General features: G+C 44.8%; 3 protein-coding genes across 5 annotated transcripts in view; 2 read left to right on the forward strand and 1 right to left on the reverse strand.

Annotated features, from left to right (window-relative positions):
• LOC143415595 (nucleotide-binding oligomerization domain-containing protein 1-like) overlaps positions 1-2,342 on the forward strand; it is a 93,003-nt gene extending 90,661 nt beyond the window's left edge. For both annotated transcript variants that reach the window (XM_076880869.1, XM_076880868.1), the window contains one exon: positions 1,701-2,342. In XM_076880869.1, the coding sequence (XP_076736984.1) occupies positions 1,701-2,160 (460 nt within the window). In that variant the 3' untranslated portion in view covers positions 2,161-2,342. The remainder of the gene's footprint in view (positions 1-1,700) is intronic.
• LOC101477089 (protein NLRC3) overlaps positions 1-12,954 on the reverse strand; it is a 374,972-nt gene that overhangs the window by 190,930 nt on the left and 171,088 nt on the right. The gene's annotated exons all lie outside the window — the stretch shown is intronic.
• Positions 4,632-12,954, forward strand: part of LOC143415587 (uncharacterized) — a 42,220-nt gene continuing 33,897 nt past the window's right edge. Inside the window, exons 1-3 of the mRNA XM_076880826.1 lie at positions 4,632-4,699; positions 8,267-8,662; positions 9,080-9,529. Of these exons, the coding sequence (XP_076736941.1) occupies positions 4,632-4,699; positions 8,267-8,662; positions 9,080-9,529 (914 nt within the window). The remainder of the gene's footprint in view (positions 4,700-8,266; positions 8,663-9,079; positions 9,530-12,954) is intronic.

The following is a 12,954-nucleotide window of genomic DNA, read 5'->3' on the forward strand; positions in this document are numbered from 1 at the left end:
ATGTCGACGAAACGTTTTGCACGTCAGAGGCTCCTGCGGTAGCTCCCAAAAGGCTGAGGAAGACGCTAACTATGGCACCAAAAGTTTGACTTCTGCACATGCTAAAGGAAGCTAGAAGTTACCACATTCTTCAGATTATAAGACGCATTAAGCAAAGCCAAACAGTCAGAGGAGTCAAACTTGACTCATTCTTCTTGCTTCGTCTACTTCTGTACCATTGATTCATTAATGTTGAACTCTCTGCAGCTGCTCTGTTCCCATGTTCTGAAAACAGGGTTTGATCTTTGGTTTCTTCTATAATACTGGACTTAATTTTCTAACAAGGTTTGAACTTTGTGTTTAAACAAGCGAGAGAAGAGTGAAAATGTTCATACCTGTCTGAGGAAAGTGTACAGCTTGTAGTGAGGTTATTTACAGCCTTCAAACATCTATAATAACTTTAAAAAATGAAGCTGACTACTGTACAGATTTCACCTATCACGGGATTTTTTAGAACCTAACTGCCGCAATAAACGAGGGTCCGCTTTACACATAAAATAATGAGGCCTCTGCCTTTGAATGGGGGGACAGTAACTGTGTGTGTAAGTGTGTAAAAACTGCAGATAGTAAGACGTGAAAAAAGACGCACAACTTTTGACGCTGCGTGATGAACCCCGTATTCCTCGTCCACGTAAATGCAAAGAAGGAGTTTCAAAAAATCTCAGTTTTAGATTATTCAAAATGCCGTTTACGTGTGAACGAAAGGCCCAAACACATAGAAAAAGCTGTATAGGTGTGGACAGAGCTTAAGACGTAGAAGATTATTTTATTGCTACCAGTAAATGATTGCAGTTTACTCTTATTTGTTTAATTGTTTACTAAAGGTTTGAGGTGTGAAATAAATTTTAAGTCGAGTTGGTATTGGTATGGTGAGTAACCTTCAGTAATAGTAATAAATCACACAGCAATAGGACATTAATGTAGTTGTAAAAAGCATGATAATATATTTTGTAATCCATAGTATTCAGAATACGTTACTGTCAGGGTTTCTGGGTCGTTGACCCAGTATTTTCAGTTCATGTTCACTGTTTATCCTCTGTACGTTCCACTTCCTGTTTTGTGTTACGTTACTCTGTGTGCATTATGTTCTAGTTCTTATTCCATGTATCGTTAGTTCAATTGTGTTCAGCTGCTCACTCACCTGTCACCTATCAGTCATTGTTCAGCCAGTGTATTTAAGTCCTCAGTTCTCTCCTGGTCAGCGTCGCGTCATTAATGTTGTCACTACTGTCTATGCCCCATGTTTGCCTTCCAAGTCCAGATCAGTCAGCCATTCATTCAGTTATTCAGTCAGTCAGCCAGCCATCTCCTGTTTTCGTCATTCGTCCCTCACAATAAACACCCTGCATCTTCACCGTGAGTCCTGCGTTTGAGTCCTTTTCTCCACATCCACTCAGCAACCCCTGACAGTTACAAAATACCTTTTGGGGCATGTAATCTGTAATCTGTAGTGGAATACATTTGAAAACTTACCTTCCCAACACTGACTGTGAGTCAGAAACAGTCTAAATACTATGCTCAGCTGCTCTGATGGAAGACGGCTTTAAAATGGACTTTCATTATATACAGGACACACATAGGCAAGTCCATCAGCAGTGTGTGGCTGTTTCAATGCAGCTCACATCAAATCATCACTGAATGTTTCCTTCTTATTGTTCCAGAGTTGATGCTGAGACATCAGATGAAGACAGAACGAGGATCTTTGTGAGTCTGTTCTGTGCAGCAGCAGAGAGAGAGCAGCAGACAGGAGAGAAGATCCTGGAGCCATTAGCATCAGTGTGCACATACAAAAACAGTCCTCTTAAAGTGAAATGGTGTGACTTCCTCCTGGACCTGTACTCTTATGAGACTAAAACAGGTGTGAGTGTCCTTCCATCATTACAGCCAGTTTTCCAGTCAGCTCCTGCAGTCTGGTCCATAGACCTCTCAGAGAGAAAGACCTCCATCCTCCTGGAGCTGCTGAAACTCCAACCAGAGAAGAAACAAGTGAAGCTGACAGGCTGCTCACATGAAGAGAGTGAAGTGAGGAGTTTGCTGCAGTGTCTGCCTTTTATCTCACAGCTCAGGTACACGACATGTTCTTCACACAATATAGTCTGTCTATCAATAAATGAGTGCTGAAAATAATTCATGAAAATATTTTAGCTCTATTTGACAATTTAGTTGCTGCTTGATTGAAGTCAGTTTATAGAAATGAGTCCACAAATTTGTAACGTTTACCTTCAACAGTTTTTTAACATGTGACAGTTTGTCTGTGAGAATAAAACTGCACTTATTGACATTTACAGCATCACTAAGACCTCCTGGGAAAAAAAGCTTCATTAAAAATATTAATAAAAATTGTACTGTTAAGGTATTTATGTGTTTCTGATGGGCTTTAAAACAAAACAGCATCAAGCAGCTGTCACTGCAGAGGGAAACAGTTTGAGTCATCCAGGATGTTCAGCTTCAGCCTGCATTTGGGGCCTCTCTTCTCCACATCCACACAACGACCATTCATACGTTATTTCTGTCTTCTTCCACACAAAGCAGACCCACTGATTTCACCTCCATTAATAAGAAATATTGTTACATTAACAGGTGACACAGAGCTATAAACAGTGTTGGGTAAGTTACTTTAAAATAGTAACTTAGTTACATTACTAGTTACTTCTCTCAAAAGTAACTCAGTTACTTCAAGTTACTCGTTACTTTCAAAGTAACTAGTTACTAGGGAAAGTAACTTTGGTTTTACTCAGAATTCTCTTGTTAATGTGTTGCTTCCATAACTTTGCCAGTCTTCTAGCTTGTTTACTTGCCACAAGTGCACTGTGCCACCTACCAATAGAAAGGAAAAGATAATGTGCATATTTCCACGAGAGAAATCCCACGCCTGGACCGTCATTGACTGCTGCCATGATTCTAGCCTACGTCACAGCGTCATGTGCGCCTTTTACATCCAACACAAAAACTGCAGTCGTGGTGCTTTCGATTGTACTCAGAACTCGGAAATTCTGCCTTCTGAATAGGAAGTTGTAGGTAACACCAGACTGCAGATGAGCTCCATACAGGGCTGGACTGGGACAAATAAATCGTCCCGGGCATTTTGACTAGAGACCGGCCGCCATTATAGGAAAAATCATAAAGCCTTTGAATGAAAATAAACACTGTTGTGACAGTGATGCTCACTGTTCTGATGATATATATGCATCAATCTATCAATCGTTTGTTGTAAGATTCAGATAATTATTTTTTAAAAGCTAGACATTTTAAATGAGAATAAGAAAGAAAAGTATTTCTTTGTGCCCCCCTTTCCCTGTTAATGCTCTACCTGCCCCCCCTGGCAAAACTTTGCTAGATCCGCACCTGCACAGTTACCAGCTGTCAGCTACCTAAAAAAGGATCCTGGTGTTATTTGTCTCTCAGAAACAGTTCATAACTTCCCTTCAACTCATTCATGTCACATAAAAGGTAAACCTGTTTCTCCATCACCTGTTCAGCTCTGATGATTCAGTAAGGACATCTCCTGGTTTCATCTTCATGTTTCCCTCTCACCACATATCCAAACTGACATCATGACCAGCAGCTTTTTTGCAGCTGTGGCTCCAGCAAACATCAGCTGATACTAGAAATTAATATTAAATAAATTCTAACAATAGCTGATCAAGCTTAAACGTGCTGCTGTTGTTTAGCGCGACATCCGCTGGTTTCCTCTTTTGGCGCAAAGTGGGCGATAAACAAACAAGAGAGCCGATCAGCTGATCACTGATCAGTTTCATGATTGAAGTAGAAATGGGAGAGGGAGGGGGGAGAATGAGAGAAGAAGAGGCAGCTGTGCAGCAAAGACACAGAATAACTCCAGCTTTGTGCCTTTTTCATTGCAGCTGAATTACGGGACAAACTGTTCCTTTTCACCTCAATAAGAAACGCGTAATATTTTCTCTGAATACCAGACGGGACGGTTGGCAACTCTAATAACTTATGAACAAAATAAAGTTCAACATCATTAACTTCATAGCACCCACCCAGCTGTATAGAAACTCTGTCATGCTAGCTAGTACGCAGTACGGAAAAAGTCAGAATAACGAAAATAAATTCCACCTAAACTTGGTTTATATCTGACCCAGAGAGACTGCAGGTCATAACTTCTTACCTGAAGTTCAGTTCACACTTGGACCGGCGGCCGCCTCGGGTCTCTTTTCCTTCATCCACCTGCTGCCTCCACCACTTGCTAATGTTACTGAATCTGTGGAAGCTCCGCGATAGCCACCACACGAAGTAACGAGTAATGACCCTATCTAAATCCCAGTAACGACTAACGCGTTCATGATTTTGGCATAATAACTAGTTACCGTGCTCGTTACCACAATAATAACGTAGTTACTGTAACGTGTTACTTAATAACGCGTTAGTCCCAACACTGGCTATAAACAATATGTAACTATAACAACACAGGCAACACTGTTGCTGCATCAAAGGAGACTAAGCGATGCTGGTTGCAATCATTAACATGTGAATGAATGAATGTGTGTGAGCGCTCTGTGCTGCAGTTTATTTGTAAGCTGACAGCTGCACATTAAAGCTGTGACACTTTGACCTCGATCCACTTAAACATGAAAGGTTACTCGCTGCATTCAGCTCTGACACACAATCTGGTGAAGGAGTTTGTCACCACATCAAAGTGACGTTCATGTTGTTGGTGGATCTTCTCTGTGATAAATGGACTAAACACAGACTGATGGATGTTCTGATGTGTGAAACAGATGTGCAGCAGATTAGGCTCCACATCTGTTTCACACTGCATCAGCAGCTGCATACATGGAAACTTGTGTGACCATGTGGTTCACAGACTGTGCTGCTCAGAGCAGACTGGACATAAAAGACTCAGAGAAAATGTGTCACTTACAGCTGATTTTAATCTGACACTGAACATAACCTGATCTACACCAGGCTGTGTTCAGCATCTGTTACCATGGTGATATAGCCAGGTACAGAGAGCTAGTCTGGTGAAACTAAACACTGACAGGAGGCTCAACGTGGCCACGAACATGTGAATCTTTGTTTAAGACTTTTCTGAACCAGAAAATATTAATGTAGTCTAATTTTACAAACTTTCAGTGTAAACAAATCTAAATGAATTAACTGTAAAATGTTAGTAAATATGTGATTTCCACGTGTGTGATGTGAGCAGCAGATGAAGCTGCTGTTGTATATGTTGTTGTTCCCTGATAGGTTTGTATCTTGAACCTATTCGCTGGAACGTTGAAGACAATATAATTACACTGCAAAGCAAGACACGAAGTAGGCAAAGTTCTTCATGTTTCTCGTCCACGGGAGAGAACTGGACAAACGCCGTTCCTTCGCTTGACCCCAGTAGCTCTCGTCCGTTCCCCCGTAACACTGCTCTTTTATTGAGGTTACATGAATATGCATAGGTTCATTAACATATGACGTCTACATACAAACAAAGAGTACCGTGTGTGTGTGTGTGTGTGTGTGTGTGTGTGTGTGTGTGTGTGTGTGTGTGTAGGTGTGTGTGTGTGTGTGTGTGTGTGTACTGCTGATCAAAGGGTCATATAACATGAAAGCACAAAAGCAAACATCCTTGATCAGGAAGAGGGTAGTCTCACCCTAGATGCTTCACCCTAGATAACACGGTGAGGAAGTCCAGCAGTTGAAGCACTTAGACTAGAACAGACGTAGCTACAATAATCTTACCATAAAACAACAAGACAAGGTACGACCTCTCTCGTGCTCCCAGAGTGCTCTCTAATGCACACAAAGTTTGCAGACCATCAAGGATCAAACCTCTACCAATCTACAACTAATTACAAAACTCTAAGCATATATAAGTAGATATTTCTAAGCATAAATGGCAATCAACAATACAAAACCTAACATTCCCCTCTGTGTGTTTCTGTATTGTTGATGTTTAGTGTTTTTGTCACGGCTGCGCAGCAGTCGTGTGGTGAATTGAGAAAAGGATTCAAAATGCAGGCACTGACTGGGGTGCGAGTGAATGTTTATTTGCAGAGGTGATAAGGTGACAAAAACAGGAGGAGCAGAGCGGGGAGAAAACCAACCTAAACTGTGGAAAACTAAAGAACTCAACTTAAACCAAACACGCACGGGAGGAGGAACAAAATGCACAAAGAAAGATGGCGGAGAGATGCAGACTGAACACCGGGTTACACAGAATGATGCAGACAGACATGGTGTTAAACAGACGACACAACAGAGAGCACAGGAAAACACAGGGCTTAAATACACGGGGAGTAATCAGGGAATGGGCCACAGGAGGGAGACACAGCTGGGAGCAATTAGGCTAACGAGACAGGGGAGAGGTAAAACTGAACACACTGACATGAGACATGAACTTTCAGAATAAAACAGGAAACTAACAGACACAGAGAACCAGACAGGACACTGAACTTGACAGGCAAACTCATGAGCAGACACAATAACACCATGGACAGACAGAGAAGTGGGAGCAGGCAGGCAAAGAACAGAAGCCTAACAAATGGCAAAATCACAACAGAATACACACTCGGAATGAACAAAAGCATAAGGAAACACAAAAAACTGATTCCTCAGACTCAGGACCATGACAGTACCCCCCCCCCCCCCCCCCCCCCCCAAGGGCTGGCTCCAGACAGCCCAACAGAAACACAAAAACAAACCCAAACCCCCCCCCCCCCCCCCCCCCCCCCCCCAAAAAAAAAAAAAAACAACAACCAAAAAGCAGAAAACGACCCGACCAGGGCGGGCGGTGGGGGACATAGTCCAAGACTCAGGACCATGACAGTTTTGCTGCTAACACTTCATAACAGCTGCACACTCTTCAGCATTAGTGTTAGTTAATACTTGTTTCATCATTTATGAAGCATTACTCCTCCTCAGTAAGTCGTTCATAATCATGGATACACATGATGAAGTTTTGCTGAAGAGGCTCAAATATAACATGTTCAATGACAGCAGTCTGATACTTTTCCAATGATGGACGAACACTTTATAAAGTTGTACATGTGTTACAGATATTCCTGAGTTAATTCAGACAGTTACTGGTTGTTAGTGAAGTATGTTGTGTGAGCTGGTCTAAAGTGAGGCCCATCCATGACTTCCAAAGCATTTATCACATAACCTGAAAGCTCAGCAGGACCTGGAGACGCCAGCAGGTCTGAGCTGTCTTCATGACAGGAAAAGGAAAACGCACAAAGTGATACAGAACATACAAATATTGATCACACAGTGCAAACATAACTCACTGAAGGTTTGCAGAATATTAAATGTGCAGGGCCAGAGTGTGAGTTTGAGGCTTTAAGAGAGGAAGAGACTCACTGAGCAGCTGCAGCCACTCAGAGCTGTAACTTCAATGTCCTGAAACTTCTTCTATCAAATCAAATGTGAATGATCACAAAACACTAGTGAATATTTCACACAGCGTCACAGACGAGTGTAAACAGCACGAACACAGTGTTGATATTGAAGCGATCAAGGCTACTTTAGCTGCTCCCTCATCACAAGGAGTCACCTGATGATGCAGGAAAGTGTCTCTGGGATGTTGAAGAGTTTGGAAGTTCTGTCGTTGGCTCCTCTGGTTTGTAGTCAGTCACTTTTAGTAAAGACGTCCAGTCAGGTTCACTTCCAAAGTGCTCCTGAGTGAAACACAGCAGCTAAGCTGTTTGGTGCTGTGCTTTCACACAGGTGAACTCAGGTGAAGGCTGGAAAAGGGGGCGTGGCCTCCTCGTCTGGCACAGTGAAAACTCAGAGCAGCTGCTCAGGCTAAGGAGGTGATGAGGTTCAGAGGTGGCTCGCCATCTCCTTCATCATAGAGAATCCAACGCAAACAGCATTTCCTGTCATATAAACATTGTAGAAAACAGACGTTACTGCATTAAACCAAGAAACACCAGGATTCAGTGACCATAGCAAATATAAAATCTAAACTCTCCAAATACTCCGACGTACATGAATAATACAACACTGTATTACAGCTGTTCTCACAGTGTTCTACCTTTTTACAGCAGTGACATAATTATTTGATCCTCTGCTCAATTTATGAGTTTGCTGACTTCCAAAGAAATAAAGAGACTCTGATTTTTATCAAAGTTTCATTTTACTGAAGACAGAAAATCAGCAAAGATCCAGATTAAACTCACAAACATTGCAAAGTGTGTCAGCAGTGTGCAGTTGTTTCAATTCAGCTCACATCAAATCATCACTGAATGTTTCCTTCTTATTGTTACAGATTTAATGTTTTGAATGATGAAGTCAGGATCTTTGTGAGTCTGTTCTGTGCAGCAGCAGAGAGAGAGCAGCAGACAGGAGAGAAGATCCTGGAGCCGTTAGCATCAGTGTGCACATACAAAAACAGTCCTCTTAAAGAGAAATGGTGTGACTTCCTCCTGGACCTGTACTCTTATGAGACTAAAACAGGTCTGAGTGTCCTTCCATCATTACAGCCAGTTTTCCAGTCAGCTCCTGCAGTCTGGTCCATAGACCTCTCAGAGAGAAAGACCTCCATCCTCCTGGAGCTGCTGAAACTCCAACCAGAGAAGAAACAAGTGGAGCTGAGAGGCTGCTCACATGAAGAGAGTGAAGTGAGGAGTTTGCTGCAGTGTCTGCCTTTTATCTCACAGCTCAGGTAAGTCAGATTGTATTCAGAAGCTTAGTGAAGAGTTTTGATGGAGAACATGCGTTCACCACATGCAGTATACACATAGTATATAGTTACTTTACAAAGAAAGCAGAAAAACAACTTTTCTATTCATTTAATCTTAAAGTAAAGTTTTTACCGTCTCTTCTTGATTTAAAGAAGCTTCTAAAAGTGGAATTTTGACAAATTTCTAAAATATTTGTGTTTTCTTGTTTTTATGAGGATTAATAAATTAGTTATGTGCTGCAACTGAGATGATATGTTTCCCTCTTTTATGATATATTTGACATGGAGCGTCATTATGTACAGGAACCATGGACCAGATGGAGTCAATCAGCAGTGTGTGGCTGTTTTTATGCAGCTCACATCAAATCATCACTGAATGTTTCCTTCTTATTGTTCCAGTGTTCATGTTTGGAATCGTCATGGAGCAGTCAGGATCTTTGTGAGTCTGTTCTGTGCAGCAGCAGAGAGAGAGCAGCAGACAGGAGAGAAGATCCTGGAGCTGTTAGCATCAGTGTGCACATATCAGACATTCCCTTTTCATGAGAGACACATGGAGGATGATGATGATGATCTGAAGCAATATCAGATTAACTTCCTGTTGGATCTGTGCTCCCATGTGAAGGACTGTGAGACTAAAACAGGTCTGAGTGTCCTTCCATCATTACAGCCAGTTTTCCAGTCAGCTCCTGCAGTCTGGTCCATAGACCTCTCAGAGAGAAAGACCTCCATCCTCCTGGAACTGCTGAAACTCCAACCAGAGAAGAAACAAGTGAAGCTGACAGGCTGCTCACATGAAGAGAGTGAAGTGAGGAGTTTGCTGCAGTGTCTGCCTTTTATCTCACAGCTCAGGTAAACGACACGCTCTTCACACAATAAAGTCTGTCTGTCAATGAATGAGTGCTGAAAATAATTCATGAAAATATTTTAGCTCTATTTGACAATTTAGTTGCTGCTTGATTGAAGTCAGTTTATAGAAATGAGTCCACAAATTTGTAACGTTTACCTTCAACAGTTTTTTAACATGTGACAGTTTGTCTGTGAGAATAAAACTGCACTTATTGACATTTACAGCATCACTAAGACCTCCTGGGAAAAAAAGCTTCATTAAAAATATTAATAAAAATTGTACTGTTAAGGTATTTATGTGTTTCTGATGGGCTTTAAAACAAAACAGCATCAAGCAGCTGTCACTGCAGAGGGAAACCGTTTGAGTCATCCAGGATGTTCAGCTTCAGCCTGCATTTGGGGCCTCTCTTCTCCACATCCACACAACGACCATTCATACGTTATTTCTGTCTTCTTCCACACAAAGTAGACCCACTGATTTCACCTCCATTAATAAGAAATATTGTTACATTAACAGGTGACACAGAGCTATAAACAGTGTTGGGTAAGTTACTTTAAATTAGTAACTTAGTTACATTACTAGTTACTTACTTCTCTCAAAAGTAACTCAGTTACTTCAAGTTACTCGTTACTTTCAAAGTAACTAGTTACTAGGGAAAGTAACTTTGGTTTTACTCAGAATTCTCTTGTTAATGTGTTGCTTCCATAACTTTGCCAGTCTTCTAGCTTGTTTACTTGCCACAAGTGCACTGTGCCACCTACCAATAGAAAGGAAAAGATAATGTGCATATTTCCACGAGAGAAATCCCACGCCTGGACCGTCATTGACTGCTGCCATGATTCTAGCCTACGTCACAGTGTCATGTGCGCCTTTTACATCCAACACAAAAACTGCAGTCGTGGTGCTTTCGATTGTACTTAGAACTCAGAAATTCTGCCTTCTGAATAGGAAGTTGTAGGTAACACCAGACTGCAGATGAGCTCCATACAGGGCTGGACTGAGACAGAAAATTGGCCCGGACATTTTGACTATAGACCGGCCCACCATTATAGGAAAAATCATAAAGCCTTTGAATGAAAATAAACACTGTTGTGACAGTGATGTACACTATTTATTAACAGCTAGACATTTTAAATGAGAATAAGAAAGAAAAGTATTTCTTTGTGCCCCCCTTTCCCTGTTAATGCTCTACCTGCCCCCCCCTGGCAACACTTTGCTAGATCCGCACCTGCACAGTTACCAGCTGTCAGCTACTTAGAAAAGGATCCTGGTGTTATTTGTCTCTCAGAAACAGTTCATAACTTCCCTTCAACTCATTCATGTCACATAAAAGGTAAACCTGTTTCTCCATCACAGCTCTGATGATTCAGTAAGGACATCTCCTGGTTTCATCTTCATGTTTCCCTCTCACCAGATAACCAAACCATATCATGACCAGCAGCTTTTTTGCAGCTGTGGCTCCAGCAAACATCAGCTGATACTAGAAATTAATATTAAATAAATTCTAACAACAGCTGATCAAGCTTAAACGTGCTGCTGTTGTTTAGCGCGACATCCGCTGGTTTCCTCTTTTGGCGCAAAGTGGGCGATAAACAAACAAGAGAGCCGATCAGCTGATCAGTTTCATGATTGAAGTAGAAACAGGAGAGAGAGGGTGAGAGAATGAAAGAAGACGACGCAGCTGTGTGTCAAGGGTAGTGTCGTGGATGAGAGAAGGAGGACCCAAACGCTGGACTCACGGGCAGGTAGGTGAAGGTGGATGTTTATTGCCGAAGGAGTGAGCAAACAGTACAGAGGGAGGAAATGGCTGGCTGACTGAATGAATGAACTAAGGACTCACTGACTGACTGACTGACTGACTGGACATACAGACGACATCAGACATACATCATTAACATCAATGACACGACAGAGAACTGGTGAAACCGAGGAACTTAAATACACAGGTTGACTGATGACAATGATTGGAAACAGGTGAGTACAGGGCTGAACATAATCTGACTAATGACACGGGAGACAAGCTGACACGGGAAAAAACAGGAAGTGAGAACATTAATGTGGCGAACCAAACTGAACATGAACAAACTGAAATCACTGGGTCAACGACCCAGGAACCCTGACAGTACCCCCCCCCTTCAAAGGCCGGCACCCGACGGCCAAAAGAGAAAGAAAAAAAACCAGAACAGGGCGGGCGGAGGGGGCCCAGGACGGAGGGACGGAGTCCACACCAAGACAGTTCAGGAGGGCGCCCCCGTGGCCCGTGGCCGAGACGAGACAGTTCAGGTGGGTGTCCACGCGGCCCGTGGCCGAGACGAGACAGTTCAGGGGGCCGACCGTGCGGACGGCAATGGCGACAGCACTGGTCCGGGGGCCGGCCGCGCGGAAGGCAACGGCGGCGACGTGGACACAGTTCGGGGGGCCGGCTGTGCGGAAGGCGACGGCGGCCACTCAGGCCAAGGCGGTCCGGGGGCCGGCCGTGCGGAAGGCGACGGCGGCCACTCAGGCCAAGGCGGTCCGGGGGCCGGCCGTGCGGAAGGCGACGGCGGCCACTCAGGCGAAGGCGGTCCGGGGGCCGGCCGTGCGGAAGGCGACGGCGGCCACTCAGGCGAAGGCGGTCCGGGGGCCGGCCGTGCGGAAGGCGACGGCGGCCACTCAGGCGAAGAGGGTCTGTGGGCCGCCCACGACGGCGATGGCGCCCGGCCAGTGGCCTAGCCAGCGGTCTAGAAAATGGCCGTTTAGCTCCAGACCCAAACGAGGCTGAAGGCTCTGAGGCTGAAGGCTCTGAGGCTGAAGGCTCTGAGGACGAAGGCTCTGAGGACGAAGGCTCTGAGGACGAAGGCTCTGAGGCTGCAGCGGACGAAGGCTCTGAGGCTGAAGGCTCTGAGGCTGCAGCGGACGACGGCTCTGAGGCTGAAGGCTCTGAGGCTGCAGCGGACGACGGCTCTGAGGCTGAAGGCTCTGAGGCTGCAGCGGACGACGGCTCTGAGGCTGAAGGCTCTGAGGCTGCAGCGGACGACGGCTCTGAGGCTGAAGGCTCTGAGGCTGCAGCGGACGACGGCTCTGAGGCTGAAGGCTCTGAGGCTGCAGCGGACGACGGCTCTGAGGCTGAAGGCTCTGAGGCTGCAGCGGACGACGGCTCTGAGGCTGAAGGCTCTGAGGCTGCAGCGGACGACGGCTCTGAGGCAGAGGCCGGGCCGGGCGTGGGTGCAGCTGAGGCAGAGGCCGGGCCGGGCCGGGCGTGGGTGCAGCTGAGGCAGAGGCCGGGCCGGGCGTGGGTGCAGCTGAGGCAGAGGCCGGGCCGGGCGATGCAGGCGCGGAGGCCTCTGGCCGGAGACAGGCAGGGCCAGTAGGCGCGGAGGCCCCTGGCTGAGGAGCGGCCGGACCAGCGGGTGCGGAAACCCCTGGCTGAGGAGCGGCCGGGCCAGCG

The sequence above is a fragment of the Maylandia zebra genome, unplaced genomic scaffold (assembly GCF_041146795.1).
Source record: "Maylandia zebra isolate NMK-2024a unplaced genomic scaffold, Mzebra_GT3a scaffold01, whole genome shotgun sequence".
Taxonomy (NCBI): domain Eukaryota; kingdom Metazoa; phylum Chordata; class Actinopteri; order Cichliformes; family Cichlidae; genus Maylandia; species Maylandia zebra.